Below are 15,867 nucleotides of genomic sequence, written 5' to 3' on the forward strand. Positions count from 1 at the left end.
TAAAGTATTAAACTATAACAGTATCAGCTTTCAGGAGTTTCTGAATGTCAAACCTCAGATAAACTCTTGAAAGGGCTTATAAGCTGCAAAGATCACAGAATCATAGGATAACTACACCTAAACTAATTAAATATCATGAATAATTCTAGTTACTATCTAAATCAAGATTTTACCATTAGTTTTGTTGGCTAGGGTTTGGAAAGCTAATCTAATTTGAATATTTCTGTGGGCATTAGTAGTTTTTAAAGGGAAATAATAATTCTTTCTTTGTGATTATAGGCACTAGTTCTACTGCTAAGAAAGTCATGGATATTTGGTAGCTGATCAGCTATTGAGGGGGAAAGGGCAACTCTCTCAAACAGTCCTTCTGAACAGGTAATGACATTTGTTTAAAGGTCTGTCGACTGAATTCTAGCTATCAGTTTAGGAAAAAGAACCTTGCACACAGTTCTATGGTGCACAAACGCTACCTAGGGATGTATTTGTCTCTGGATGTGGGACCACTGGGCAGTATTGTAAAAGTGCAATTACTAATGTAAATTTCATTGTATTAGCATGGACTATTGTAGCGCAATGTCCATATCATTAGCACAGTAATTTTTCAGGAAAACTAACACACAAGCTAATGAAATTGGTGAAGGGCTAGTGTATGCTTCCTCACTCTATCTTATGTTCAGGATTGCACCCCTTTGGGTACAGTCCCTTACAATTTTTTTTCAGTTGACTGTTCAACCTGTCTAACTTTTGTGCTATATTTTGATATTAAAAAATTGTTAATGCAAATGCTTGTTGGATTAACTGCTAACCCTGGTAGGTAGGTAGGTAGGTACAGAGAGAGAACCAATGAGATATGAACCTGCTTACCGAAGGTCAAACACTTCAGCAAGCTGGGAGCTGCACAAGAAGTTGGGCCAGCGAGCTGTCTATTTTACCCAGACTTTTATCCAATATTGTACTTGGTTTTTCCCTTCCCCAGATGAACTGGGTTCCTTTCTACCACACCAGCCATCACCACCTGAGCTGGTACCTCTGAACACTGAGAGTACTCCTACTGTGTCAGAAAGAACATGGTGTGTGGCTGATACAGGCACTTCCATAGACAGACTCCTTGAGTGCATCTTGGGAAAGGCTGCACTCCCAGGATTTTTTAACATCAGTGCCTAATGCATATGGATAATTTGTGAAGCACTGTGGCACCTACAAACCCCCTATGAACTGGAAAATTCTGAAAGATACTGGGCTAGATGATTTTTCAAATGCTTTCCAAACCCATGCCTTTCAACTTTCATCTCAAGCGTGTGGGAAATGAAATCTTTGGTTTTCTATTTAAATTGATGAGAATCAATGGACTCGGTAATCAAAAGGATTGCCTTACTGACCACATGCACAGCAACTCATTGTGAAGTCATAAAGGACTATGATTCTATGCTGAAGCCCTTACTCAGGAAAAATTCCCATTAACTTTAGTGAGAGATTTAGTTCCCTATCAGCAGCTACTGAAATATGCTACATGAGCAGAATTGCTCCTAGACAGTAATTTTGGGGAAAGTTTTCTGTGAGCTGTCAGCTAGTTACTGAATGCTGAAGTTCTCTTCAGCTGTAGGATGCCATATTTCCTTTGGTATTTCAAGCAGTTTCAAATCCAAGGTCTGAAACTTGACACCAGCACCAAGCCTAAACACATCTGGTTGATTTGAGGCTACAAATAGCCCTGGAATGCCTTTGACACCTTCCATAACTGCCATACTTTAAAGCTTCATTCCAAAATAGAGCCAAGAAAAAATGCTTGTCAGCATGATGGGACCAGACAAAATTCAGCAATGCATGATGCAGTGACAACCTAGGTAGACATTCATAACACCTTGTGCATATATTAAGATTTCTAAATGCACTCTACTAGACAACAGCAACACTTTTCAAAGAAATAAAAAGAATGTACTGAAGATAATGTAACTGAGATTAAGATTGTAATACTGTAGGTGTTGTAATAGACTAGCTAGAATGCCTGAACTTAAAGTGCCATTTTTAAAAATTCTCATCTGCTTGTGAGCCTCCTTTCCTCCGAGCAAGTAACTAACAGTTGCTTTCACCACCAGTTATCCTATGAGAAGCTCAGTCCCACAGCCACTTATCTCAAATTATGACTATCCTGTTTAGGAATATTCCTCCTAGAATGTTCCACTCTTCCCTGTCCCATGCTCAAACATGTCATCCCTCCTTTGTTCAATTCTTGCTCTCTGCACACTGAATCACAGTGTGGCCTGTTTTTAGTCCTACTGTTTCTTTCTCTCCTGGTTCTCCTTTAGGGCCTAACTTTAATGGTCATGACAAGATCTGGGTACACAATCACAATCACACTTCAACATGTCCATAGATTATACGTGATAACTTTATAGGGACCCACGTATATGGTATAGTGGTTAAGAGTGTTGGAATGGAACTGAGGAGATTTGGGTTCTAGTCCTGACTTGGCCATGTAGTTTACTTTAGGCCAGGCATGGACTCTCAACCTAGCCTAGCTCACAGAGTTGTGATGAGGATAAAATGGAGAGGTGAACCTTGCAAGCTGCCTTGGGTTCCATACAAGACAAAGAACGGGAGGATATAAATTAATGTAATCACAATAACAATAATCATGCACAAGCCCCAGTGCACATAGTTGTACAAGCTGAACCATGTATGTAATAGAATAATTTTCAGCTGTGTGTGCTGTGGGGATGGGGTTGGCAGGCACGGTCACAATCCTTCTCCGTGCATATCTAAGAATGTCTCCACAGGCTTTGGACTATTGGCAGCCATGGCATGGGGGGCAGGACAGCCTTTGCTGAATCCAGCAGTCTCTGTCCATGGCCAAGCAGTCATCACATTTATTGGCGTGTTACTGGAATATGCAAGCTTTGGCACTGGCGTGTGCAAACAAACCACACTAAACATGAGTGAGTGGTGGCAACCCAAAACCAAATCTGAGTTATGTCCAGTGTATGCTGGCAGTTTTAAACTATTGTCTCAACCCAGGGGATGGCATATCTGCCTCCAAGCCAGCACAGCCACTGACTTTTTGCCACAGCTGCTATGAGCTGATCATGATTAAGAAATCCTATGTTACTGTGCAGAACGGGGAGAAGAGAGCCCATGAAGCATTAAATGTGGTTTCTATCTTGAATATCAGGGCCAAATCTATTTCTGAAAGGTCTGTATTTTTGAACTGCCCTCCAACCCGTGCTTGGATGGCTAGTAAGACTCTAAAGAGCTCACTTCTAAGCCACAGTTTGGCTAAGCCAGTGATACCATTTGAACAGTGATCAGGCAAGAAGCTAGCACTTACATAATTCAACTATGGCACTGCACAAATATGTAGTGATCGACCACATATTCTTAACAGTATCACTCAGTTGTCCAGGACAGACTTGTATGCAAAGGATGTGTGTGTGTCTAAATGTGGAAGTCTGCACAAAGGGAACAGGAAACTATCTCCTTCCTGAAATACAGTCATTCTCCAGTTCTTTGGAAACAACAATACTTACTATATCATAGCACATTTCAAGTGTTCCAAACTCTTCACATATAGTGTGTCATGAATAATATTTATAACAGCCTGGTAAGATAGGCATATATTACCCCACATTGCATATGTGGAACAGGGGCTGTGAATAATTACTTGCTTACAATCAACTGATGTGTTTGGGGCTAGGGTAATATGCAAACTTAGAACATTCTGGCTTAGAATTTATTTATTTAATTTGGCCCTACCTTTCCATCAGAAATCATCCTGAAGGTGGCTAACAGTAACAAAATACAAGTTAAAAACAAAATTTTAATTAAAACAGCACTGAAATGGATCCCTGAAAACAGAATTAAAAACACAGCAATGAAAGAAATAGCACCGAACAAATTAACCACTGCCTCAGCAACACATTGGTTACATGCCAAAAGGTCTGCGTGAATGTATTCTCTTGCTGGTGGAAGGGCAATTGAAAAGGGGCAACCTAACCTCTCTGGGCAGGAAGTTCCAGAACCTCAAAGTGGCTACCTCAGGAAGCCTTCTCAGGTGTCACCACCAAATGTGGCTCCAGTGGCAGCAGATCCAAGAGAACAACCTCCCACACAGAAATTGGGATTCAGACAGACTTGCATAGCAGTCTTTCAGGTCGCCTGTTAACTCATCGCAGAAAGTTCTATCAGTCGTAATTGTGCCAGAATACACTGGTAGCAAGTGAAGTTGTTGTAACAAGGGTGTTGTATGCTCCAAGTAATACATGAAGCCCAAATCAACAGTATGGCCACAGTGTTTTGACTAGCTGAAATTTCTGAACACATTTCCAAGGTAGAATTTTCTTAGTCACTACACTACACTTTACATTATCAGTTTATATTAGTGAGTAGTAAACTTTACCCATATAGGATGTCCTCTGGGGAAAGAACAAACTGATATTATGCAGGTGCTACTGATGTAATATAATGTTTTTAATCTGGATTGGGTTTGGAGTTTGACAGAATTATTCTGCTTCTATACATTTATACATATTTTGTTCCATAGGCAGGATGAGTGTTCTGAGCAAATGGCAGGTTACGAAAAATCAAGGCTTCAATGCTGCACCCTACTACCAAGCAGTAAATCATTGGATTCAGTTGAACTTAATATGAGTAGACTTATATAGGATTGCATAGTCAATGTGTTACGTGGGCAACCAAAACCCAATCTTTTGCACTGTGATTGATCATGAAGTGGCAAATGGCACGATTTCTAGAAATTATTCATCTCAAATGTACTGGTGAGGGTCTGGTGGTTCATAGTGCAGTTAGGGTGACTGAATGCCACTCCCCAAAAATTGCAGGTAACCAGGCTTAACAACTAGGCCAAAGAAGAGTTGTGGTGCACTTGAAAGCTTTGCTTACTCTTTGTGATGTCACACTTGTAAGGATATGATACTGCTGCTACCAGGTATATGAAACAGTTAATTCTGTATCTCCATTCCATATGAATTTCACACCTCAACATCTGGGCAGCACAGTGCACATATCTATTTCCTTGAAGTGGCAACTGCTTATGAGAATCCCTGGACATGCACTATGAAGAATGATTTTTGCCTCCCTACACAGCAGGATAACTGACCTTAGTTGAGTTTCCTAAGATGAAGGAGGAAGAGAGGAAGGAAAGGTCATTGAATTTTTTTGGCAGAAAATAAAATCTTATAAAGCATAGCAAACCTGAGTTTCTTTGAAAACATGGGATGTTAAATGCTAGATGTTAGGAACTAGATCTAAAGAGGTAGACAAAATAATGCTTTAAAGTGATAGAAAGAAAATCAGATGAGAAACTGAACAATGTTTAGAAAGATTGGAAGTTCTCAAGACAAGTTTCCAGGAACTGTATGATACATCTTTCAGGTCGATGATATAACAGAAAGACAAAGTTTGAAGGTCTTACTGGCCATCTAGACCATTCTCTTAGAGCTAATGCACAGCATCCTATGAAGCACTTCCCTGCCTCCCTTTGAAAAGAGATAAAGAGGAAATGATTTTACTGTCTTTCTAGGAAGTTTTGCTGCATTGTCAACATGTTCATACTTAGTCAATTCTAGAGGAAAATTTGAAAAAAAAAACGAGTACCATCTGTAAGTGAATGAGAAAATAATATCAGGCATGGAGTATTAGTACATGATACTGCATTATAAAATTATGGAAGAGTCATTTACCAAAAGAAAAAGGATTCTTTAGTGCAATGACAGAAATATATTTAGTTCTGGCACAAAACGAGAATTACTGGAAAGAGATGTGGGAAACTATTTAACAACTACACAAGAATTGATTATAATACAAGTTTGTCTCGCAAAATTATATTATACTGAATATACTGAATTGAAAAAACTGAGCAATTCATTGATTACATCAAGATTTTCTGCTTTTGGAATTTAATTACTCTTTTGTGTTAAATAGTATGATTAATTAAATATTATTAAATATACTCAAAGCTATAAACTGCAAAAATACAGTCTTTTATTTGTCTATTCTTTCTTTCTGAAGGAATCTAAATCAGTTCTCAATCTATTTCTTTTTATTTTCCTTTTTTTTAATCAGTTCCCCCCCACCCCCATGTTTATCCTTTAAGTACAAATAATCAGTTCTAAATGTTGATGCAGTTCAGCCTTTAAATATATCCCAGCCTTATGTATCTATATTGTTTTGGGAGGTGAATAATATCCAGACCTGATATCATTGGATCACTGGAAAATTCAGTCCATTGATGAGCTGCCTTTATAATGATCTTGCTGAGAGTAGCACATGTAATTATTTTGGAACTGTCTAATAAAACTGATATAACTCTCTCTCTCTCTCTCTCTCTCTCTACATATAGAGCAAAGCTTTAAACTATTCAAATGTTATTACCAGGAGACCAAATAGTGACATCTATTGAGATATCTTTCCATTCACCCTCTCCATCCCCTTGTTAAAATGTTGTATTTTGTATATTAATTGTTGTTTGAGTTTTGTGTCAAGGCCTTTTCTATTTTATGAAAAACACCAATAAGGTGAGGTATAAATATTGCTATTGTATTTAAAATATTAGAGAAAATATTTGTAAATGTATATATATTTGCACTGTGCTTTTATCCCACATCCTGGCTCCCTTAGGATTTGCAGTGAGGAATAATTATATCTAATCATTTTTTTAAAATTCCCCAGAGGCTTAAAATTCCATTGCCCATGCAAAATATAAAAGCTCAAAGATACAGACTACATGGGTACACAGTGAAAAGCTATACATTTCCTTATTTCAGCAAAATAAGAGTAAGCAGTTTGAGAAAGTGGAGGGTGAGTTTGTGGAAAAATTCCAGACTTGGAAGGTACATAAGGAGTCATCTGGCAGCAGTTTGATTTCCTAAAGACAGCTGATTGAAGCTACTTAGGGGTTTGGATGTTAGAAGTAGTCCCGGTGGAGATGGATTAATGGGCAGAGTGTAGTGAGGCGGTCAAAGGTGCGTTATAAATGCAATTTGGCGTAATTGCAAATACCACACTTGCTCTGTTGTTACAAAGAAGAAAGGCTTCCATTTCTAGTGCAAATTTCATAAGCTTTGAATTTACTCCAAGAAACTGTATATTATTTACGTATAAAAAGTAATCCTCATATATGAGTCAAGTGACAGAAAATTATCTATAAACAGCATGTAATTTTTTTATGAATCAAGTTCTAAACAAGGAAAACCCATGAGATAGGAATGCAACATAACAGCAAGAGAGAGTATATTTGCTACTACACTCAATGACAATATTTAGTTTCCTGAATCAACCAGGAATTAAAAGTAATGTTTGTATCAGCATGAAAGCTACACTTTAAAAAAGATCCTTAATAAAACATATAGTTGGATGTAAAAAAATAAAGTGAGGGAACAACCATGATGGCTCTTGTCCATCTGCTTAAAAAACAAAGTGCCGCATACCATCATGCAAGGTAACAAGGCCCCAGGAGTCCTAGGCAAGAGTAAAACGGAATTATTTGACCTGTGCAAAGAAGCTGCACGTCTTTTATTTCTGAGTTTTCAAACTGGTGTGTGTGAAAGAGATTTTTTGGTGAAAAAATTAAAAGCACACAAAACAAATTGGGTGCTTGGAGTTCCATATACAGGAACCTTTTGCCACATCTTGCCAGGAATCTCTTACAGGAATATTCTCTCTTATGGAGAATGGGGTACCATATGCCACAGATCAGCTTCAACCAGTCTTTCTTCTCATCTTCCCTGCCCACTTTGTTAAGTGTCTGCAATCTGCCTGAAAGCAAAAGCAGTAAACACTGTTTGTCCCAGTCCTTTCTCTCTTCAATGTCTTAAAAGACTGAATGGCTATTATTATTGACTAGAACATTTTTATTCCACCCTTACTCCAAGAAATACAGACTGGTGTACACAGCTTTTCTTTTCTCTTCTGTCCTCATATCAACTCAAGGAAATAGGTAGGCTGAAAGAAAGTAACTGTCCTAGTCATTCAGTGAGGTTTGTGGCAGAGCATAAATCTGAATCCAGACCTCCCAAAACCTAATCCAGTGCATCACACTGAATTATGTTGGACCAAGAGTTTTCCTATAAACTGTGTTTCTTATAGTTGCATATGCCACACAGAAATTGCCCCAGGATACTAGGCAGAGAAGCTTTCATAAGCTGACAGTTCATTATTATTTAAATTTTAGGCCAATGTTATGGTACTAAGGTGGATATCTGAGGACAGGAGAGCGTGTTTATAGCCTAGTAACCTTTTATAGACTTCAAGGCATTTTAAACTCTACCTGTCAGCAGAAGGCAATAATGGTTGACCTCACTGCAGAGTTATGTGGTCAGTTCCTCTTCAGTTCCAGGTGATTGCCCTGGTTTCTTGGTCACTATCAAGAGCCCTGATCAGATGTAACTGAATGAATAGCTCTTCCACTGACAGAAATGACAATAAGCGAATTTTACTTAGTTTCCTTTCCTCCCATACTCTGATTTTAATTAGTGATATCCATCAGAAATATTCACATTAAATTCACGTTGTACTCTAAACACAATGTGTAGCCTGTCATATAGAACTGCCCCTTCAGGGCTCTTCTGGAGTGACCCCTGTGCTGCCTGATGGGTTTCTTCATCTTCAGTAAATTTACTAGGTGGTGATGGGCAAGGGACCCCTTTCCACCTTCTTTAAAAAGTATCTAAAAACTTAGTGTGCACTTTAAAGGAACACGCTGCCCAAGGCTCTGGCTAGGTTCCCAAAGACAATTTAAGGAAAAGAAGATGGCAGATGGTTGCAATATGAGCTGGCCACATCAGTAAACATTTAATGGGGGAGTGTGGAGGAGGGAAGTTCTGACAACCATAGTGGGACTCTGGTATTGCCCTGACCATGGCTGGTGCTGACTGTTCTGTCTGTAAGGAAATTATTGGGTAGTTGGGTACAATGCATAGTACTTAAATTGCCTGCTGTACAGCATGCATTTTGTGAATTACAAGTTTGTCATGAGATTAGTGATCATTATATTGCACTTTAAGTTTTTAACAGCTGTGTCAAGCTCAACTGTGTCAAGTTACCCATCTTGAGGGTTCACTTCAAAGTTAAGATTAATGGAATATATAAGAATCATGGTGAAAGCAACTGATTTCAAAAACAAACAAGCAAACAAAGAAACAGGGCAACTTTAAAAATATAACTATAAATAAAACACATTTATGAAGCTGGTCATGTGGGCTACTGCGTTAGTTCCACTGCATTATTTCAAAGTTGTACATGACTGAACTAGTTATAATGCAGCAGCATCAAGCCCGTTCAAGGCCAACTAAGCATTAAAAAGGAAGAAAAGTGGGATTGCATCTTCAGAAAAATCAAGGCTTTGGCCTAAAAAGCTGTGCCCATTATTTGTGTTACTCTAGAAAGACCAGGATAAGCACTAACTGTCCCCAAAAAGATGAGGAAAGGATAATGATTCAGACATTGAAAGCAAAGGTTAATTGCAGTTCAGGGAGTCTTGCCCCTAACACAGATTGAAATTTCTCATATATATTAATAGATGAGACAGCCTTTCCATAGCTCTGGCTTTTTCCATAACTTTATCAGTTTAATTTGCAATTCACTTAACATTTACAAAAGAGGCCAAAGAAGAAGAAGAAAAGGCAAGTGGCCTTTATATCTTCTTTGAAGTAAACTTTAACTGGGTAACTTTGCAAGGTAGGTGTGGAATATCAAGGGCAGATTCATGTTCGTTTGCATAATTTCCTCCTGATAACACTGAAGTGAACTTATGGCTGCTGTTTTGCTGTTCCTGCTGCTACCACTGCTACTACCTATGTTAGTATGTAATCCTGCAAATTGTTTTGGGCTGCAGTGCTTTAGTTCTGCCTGGAAGTAGGTGCTATTGAATTCACTGGAATTTTCTTATAAGTAGACATGAATAGGATTCCACTATTGGAATGGTATCACCCTTCACTACCTTTTCAGAACTTAGCATAAAAGTATTTCCTCCTGTTTCTGCTGCAGGAAAATGATAGCCTTATGCAGGGTTCAGCCTGCTTACCTGTGGCTAAAAAATGAGAAGGGGTGTAGAAGCATACTATGAAGCATACTGGTAGAAGCATACTATAACTGATTAGTTAAGTCCAGATACAGTGTAATAGGCCTTCCATGCACACTCACACTCACTAGGTGATTGCATATATTGTAGTTTGTCAAAAATCCAGCCTACGTCTGTGGACCTTATGGATGATCAGTTTTATGAGATTCAACCATATGTCCATATCCCAATATATATGAAGTCCAGCTCTAACATAAGAGGTTTACAGTAGTAATGTAGTAAACTGCAATATTTGCAGATGGCTGTAATAAAATCATTCAGGAGAGGAAAGGTGCAAGGATGCAAAGCCTGAAAAGCTTTCCATCCTCCACAACAAACAAACACATCTGAGTAATGCAAAGTAAGGAATATATACACCATTGAACTGAACAGTCTTGTCCAAAATACTGCTTTAATTTTGTTCCTCAGTCCCATGAGTATTTTAACCTTTTTATTCTCTGCACAGGATCTAGCTTAAAGGGGCAAAGGAAGAAAGAATTCATAGTGGTGATGTAGTAGATCACATTTTATCCTTCCATTTAAAAAGATCTACAAAATAAAATTGATTTTTCCAGAAGAGCCACACATAAGCAATAGGATTTTAATAATGTAACTCATTTAATAGCAGTCAATATTGTTTTAATACCATACATACTGAGCATCTCTTCATATTCTTGTTTAGCCTTAACTAGGATTTTGAACTAGATGATCATAAGGATTCTTGAATGTTAAGTCATAACTATAGAGTTAGAGCAGGGGTCTCAAACTCGCGGCCCGCGGGCCGATATTTTGTGGCCCCCACTTGATATCAAAGTTTAGTGATAGTGTGGCCCGCATGTTTTTCTCACATACACCTGCGTGAGTTGTTACCCTGGGCACAATGTTCCCTCTAAGCTGCGCGCCGGGACGGGCGGGCACGGGGGAGGGGCCCTGCGACCTTCAAAGCGCCGGTGGCGCCCGGGCCGGCCTCCGGGAGCCACGCGGGAAGGGCGGCCCACCACCACCGCGGTGGTGGAATACTTGATGCGGCCCAGCCTCACCCAGACTCTACTTCCAGCGGCCCCCAGGTAAGTTGAGTTTGAGACCCCTGAGTTAGAGCAACTCCATACTTTATATTGCAGTCATCTTACAAATCACTACATGCCCAATACATTTGGTATTTTTCACAGCCAACTAATATAACATGATCAACAGCTGCAGATACTTAAGCATCTGTATAAATATGTCAGGAAGTTGTGACCCAGTCAGTCTCCTACGTGCACATGCACAGGTTTTTAAGGATGCACATCAATCTTCCACACTTTCCATGTGCATAGCAGCAAACTATGGTTCTGACAAGTCAGCACAACTGCTTCTTGGTGTGGATCCACTCTTTGACTTATCTTCCCCACTACTGGGTGTTAGGCCGTTGTCACATCAGAGTAGAGGTGACCAGTTTATGTCAAAGGAGCTGTCTATACTATGCCTGTGTTATATAAGGTGACTAATGCTAAGTCACCCATTTCACCCTTTCTGCTTTTGGAAGGTATGTAGAAATAATACTAATTGCTCAGTATAGTTTACTTCCCAGGACTGCTTTAGTTTACAGCTGACTGATAGTGGAGGAGCAGTATATCATAAGTTGGTGTGAAACAAAACCATGAAGGAAGGAGTTTATATATGAGGTTTGAGAGGCTAATAAATTATGTGAGGATGTAACAGTGAAGAGTTGGGAACCAGAATGAGTGCTACCACAAGGAAATAGGTAAGAATTTTACAAGTGTAATTGTTCACTGGCCTGTGACCTCACATTAAAGTTCATTCTATTTTAGTGAGTAAGGCAAAGACCAGGTTGATCTTTGTAAAAGCATCTGCCACTCAAAAGGCAGGCTTTCCTGTATTCTGCAGGATCTCTCTATCATCATGTCACCATCAGAAAGTGAATAATAGTTCAGGGGAGGAGTAATAGAATGATTTGAAAATAACTAACTTCTAATCAAGAGCAGATTATCCAGATTTTACAATTAATGCTATCAGTGGATGTAAAAATATGAAAAAGCATGTTGGAAGGCAAGGAATAAGATGTTCTGGAAAGTCCTATTCACTTTTTAAATATACAGGCGAATGATGATTCCCATTCCCAATTTCTTTGTTACTGATCCAAACAGGATAATAAGCACATTTGGGGAGGGGGATGAGAGAAAAGAAAGCATTTATACTGTAATATGTATGTGCATGAGGGAAAATAACCCTAAAAGATTGCAGGTATGGTATTTGCATTAAATTATGTACAAAAAATAAGCTAGAGTTAGAGATTTCCTAAAAGGAGATTAAATTTTCAATCCCCTGTTCATGAATTTTGAAACCTAAGCTGTTGATCACTGGATAGTTCCTCAGTTCTAAGGCTAATTGCTTTTACCCTCTACCTTTTCTAATGTGTGGTGCAGTGTATATAGAGAAACTTCATAAATGGGACCTCTGTATTCTTGATTATAGAAATTTAAGTTCTGAAATTATTTTCTTTGGATTTTTAGATCTTAGTTTGTAACTATTAATAATGTCCTCGATTTTGAAAAATTTCAGAAGGGCAGGAGGTGGAAAGAAGGAGATGATTGAGGTGATTGGTTGGTGAGACTGTGTGGGTGGAGCTTAGAAGTGTAGTAGGACAGAGAAATAGATACTTTTCAGCCAGTCAGTAATTAACAGTCAGAGTTGTGGTCAGTTAATGGTCTGCAGAATCTTGAAGAGGCCATCTTCTCATTAGAATCCCAGATAGTGCTGTGGAAAGCATTTAAGATTCAAAAGAAAAGGAAGGAAGTGGAATACTTGGAGGATATATTAGCACCAGGGGGAGTCAAAACCTAATATTGTCAAGCATTATAAAGGTGTGAGAGAGAGAAGGTGACAGATAGCCAAGTGGAGAAAGGAGTGAACTAAGATAAATAAAGACTGGTCAAAGAATAGTCAGAAGAGAAAGGATAATTTGAGAGTGAGAGTGATTGAGAAGGGAAAGACAGATACCTCAATCTGAAGTTATTACACACAGTTTTATAGTTTTAAGAAATAAGTTACAAAACATTGAAACCAAGATGGTTAAACCAACATTTTGTTTATTGCTATCGCAGAATCATAGGCTGCTTGAATACCAGTGTTTCACCCTCAGGACCACATAGTCCAATGAAGGAGTCTTATAGCTTGGACACAATATTGAAAGAGAGGTTAAGTAAAAGGATTGGAATAAAATTCCTGGTGGCAGCGTTACATACCCAGAGAAAGAGAGGGAGATATTTGAGAACTTAAAGACACACTATATCCAAGCAAAATATGAGTGTGCTTGTGACACTCCTATATGCTTATTTAAAGGGGAAGCCTTCTTTCAGGTTCAAGGCCTATTAATAGTAATTTGCCTGATCATCTTTGGCAAGTAAGAATTTTCTTCAGTAAACTAATGAGAAATAAAAGTGAATTATGTATTATTGAGGTAGCTTCCCCACCTCACCCCCCCATATAGGCATTTATGGACAGACCAGCCAAGAAAGACATTGGTAGTTTAGTAAGTTATGTTTGCTTATCTGCAAAACAATTCCTAATTGAGAAACAAGATTATTATGTTCACTGCCAATTACCTCAAGCTTCACTTTTCACAAAGCTATCAACCATGTTTGGAATTTAGTTCTGAAGAGAGTGTGTTGGGTTTTTAGTTTGTTTGAGACTGAAAAGAAAAAAAAGTGGGCTATGACCTGTTCAAATATGGACACGCAAACAAAAAATTCAGACAAATGTAGTGAGTGATGGAAAGGAGGGGAGTCAACTTGAGCTAGGCAATGCACATTATTTCTTCCTCGTTGAAATGTCTGGCATATGCTGCATCTTATGTTGCAGAAGGATACTCATTAAATATTATGAAATGTATCACATGAAACAAAGCTTGTCTTTACATATTGTAGTCATTCATACCTGTGTGCTCATATTTGTGTCGCAGAAGGGAACTGCTTTTCTGGAATGTCTTGTCACATAAGTCACATGCGTACATGCCACTTTCTGTCTTCTTGATCTTCTTTCGGGACAGGCAGGAGTCGGAATCTGTCATGTCATCAAGACCTGACATGTAATCCGGTGTTCCATCAAGCAATTCTCCCTGTGATGCAATCAAATAGTTTATGAAAAACAGGTTTCCTTCCCTTGTTGCTGTTATACAATATCCTGTGTCCTTATAGTACATTAGCCATTATAGTTAATTTCTTGTGTAAACTGAGTTACGGTAAACAGTGTCACTGGCTTACAGTCTCATTTTTATCAAATTGAGGACTAGCTCCTAAACAAGCTGTTTTTTAAAAGTGGTGTGAAAATAATGTACATGGTTTAACTCTGCAGAAAGCAGTGTCCAGACTTGCTGGAGGAAGGGGATGAAGCAGTCTTCTCCAATTCTCCCTTTCCCCCTGTAGGCCCTATTACTACCTTCCATGCTATTCTAGAAGGTGCAAGGGAGGGGGTCTCCAGAACAGTGTGAGAAGTGGCAGTGGGGTTGAGGGTTAAGGGGGAATCACTTGCCCTGCCACTTTTGCCAGTCAAAAGTCTCCTTTTCATCCCAGTTCCTTTTGTGGAGGAAGGGAATCCTCCTGTTCATGCTGATGAAAATGGAAAGAATATCTGGAGCTAACCCAGCATGTTTAGGTTGCCACTTGAGTCTGAAACTACATGCTGTGACGCAGGACAGCCATGGAAAAATTACTCCACCCCCATCTCACATAACATACAACAATACTTAGTCCCTGTTGCCATACCATCCTATTGCATGTTTCCTGCCCTTTCCCACATACTTGGCTAGTAGTGGTGGGGATCAGGAAGAACCCAAGATGATATCACATCTAGAGATGTGAAGACCTGGAAAAAATACTGGAAACATTCCGCTTCATTTATTACATAGCGGAATGGGAAGGAGAGGATGGGGCTGTCTGGGGGACGTGCCAATGACTTTTGCAGGGGTCTTGAAAAGTTGGAAAAATTGAAATGTTTTGGTATGTGTAAATTTTCTTTTAGGACAGTGAAAAATTATTTTTAGGGTGACAGATTTAAAGCATGGTGTGCAGATACTGCTACATGGCCTTTACTTCCTGGAAATGCTTTCCAGCAATTATGTTATACAAGACTAAAGATGTAAAATTTCTGGACATTTTGAAAAAAATGGGAAGAAATTGTGTTTAATCTTCTGTCTAGTATTCACAGCATGTCTATTTCTTCCATTTTTATTAAGATTATTGTTCTAATATATGTTTTATTGAGAAATGTTTATAGATGCTCCAGGACATATCCAGGTTTCCAAATTGTGACCAGAATCATGATATGGATGCAAAGAATTTTCTGTTAGGGTCCCCCAGTTGTGGAATAGGTTTCACAGAGAGGCTTACCTGTTGCCCTTACATTGTATTTTTTGGCATATAATGAGGACCTTCTGATTTTGTAAACTGCCAGAGAGCTTTGGCTGTTAGGCAGTACAGTATAGAAATTAAATAAATGTTCCTTGATATTTTAGTCTCTCAGGTGATAGTGTTTTAAATCCATACCTGCATTTTAAATGCAAATTAAATATAAAATTTAATATTAGCATTGCTGCTAGGCTTTATTTTCACCTTTATTTTTTACATAGTTTTAAACTTTTATAGTGTATCTTGTCATGTTGTATTTTATAGCTTAAATTGTAGTGAACCTTCCATAAAGTTTTGGCTATTGGATGAAATGGAATGGAATAAATAAAATATCATAATAGATAAAAATATGTACATTCTCAACTATCTTGGATTTATTCTATAGGGGCC

At 38.6% G+C, this 15,867-nt stretch overlaps 1 protein-coding gene across 5 annotated transcripts in view; it reads right to left on the minus strand.

Annotated features, from left to right (window-relative positions):
- The window catches only part of ZEB2 (zinc finger E-box binding homeobox 2), a 170,444-nt gene that overhangs the window by 7,938 nt on the left and 146,639 nt on the right, over positions 1-15,867 (minus strand). For all 5 annotated transcript variants that reach the window (XM_044438047.1, XM_044438045.1, XM_044438044.1 and 2 more), the window contains one exon: positions 14,009-14,189. In XM_044438047.1, coding sequence (XP_044293982.1) covers positions 14,009-14,189 — 181 coding nt within the window. The remainder of the gene's footprint in view (positions 1-14,008; positions 14,190-15,867) is intronic.

The sequence above is a fragment of the Varanus komodoensis genome, unplaced genomic scaffold (assembly GCF_004798865.1).
Source record: "Varanus komodoensis strain SLA01 unplaced genomic scaffold, ASM479886v1 scaffold32, whole genome shotgun sequence".
NCBI lineage: Eukaryota > Metazoa > Chordata > Lepidosauria > Squamata > Varanidae > Varanus > Varanus komodoensis.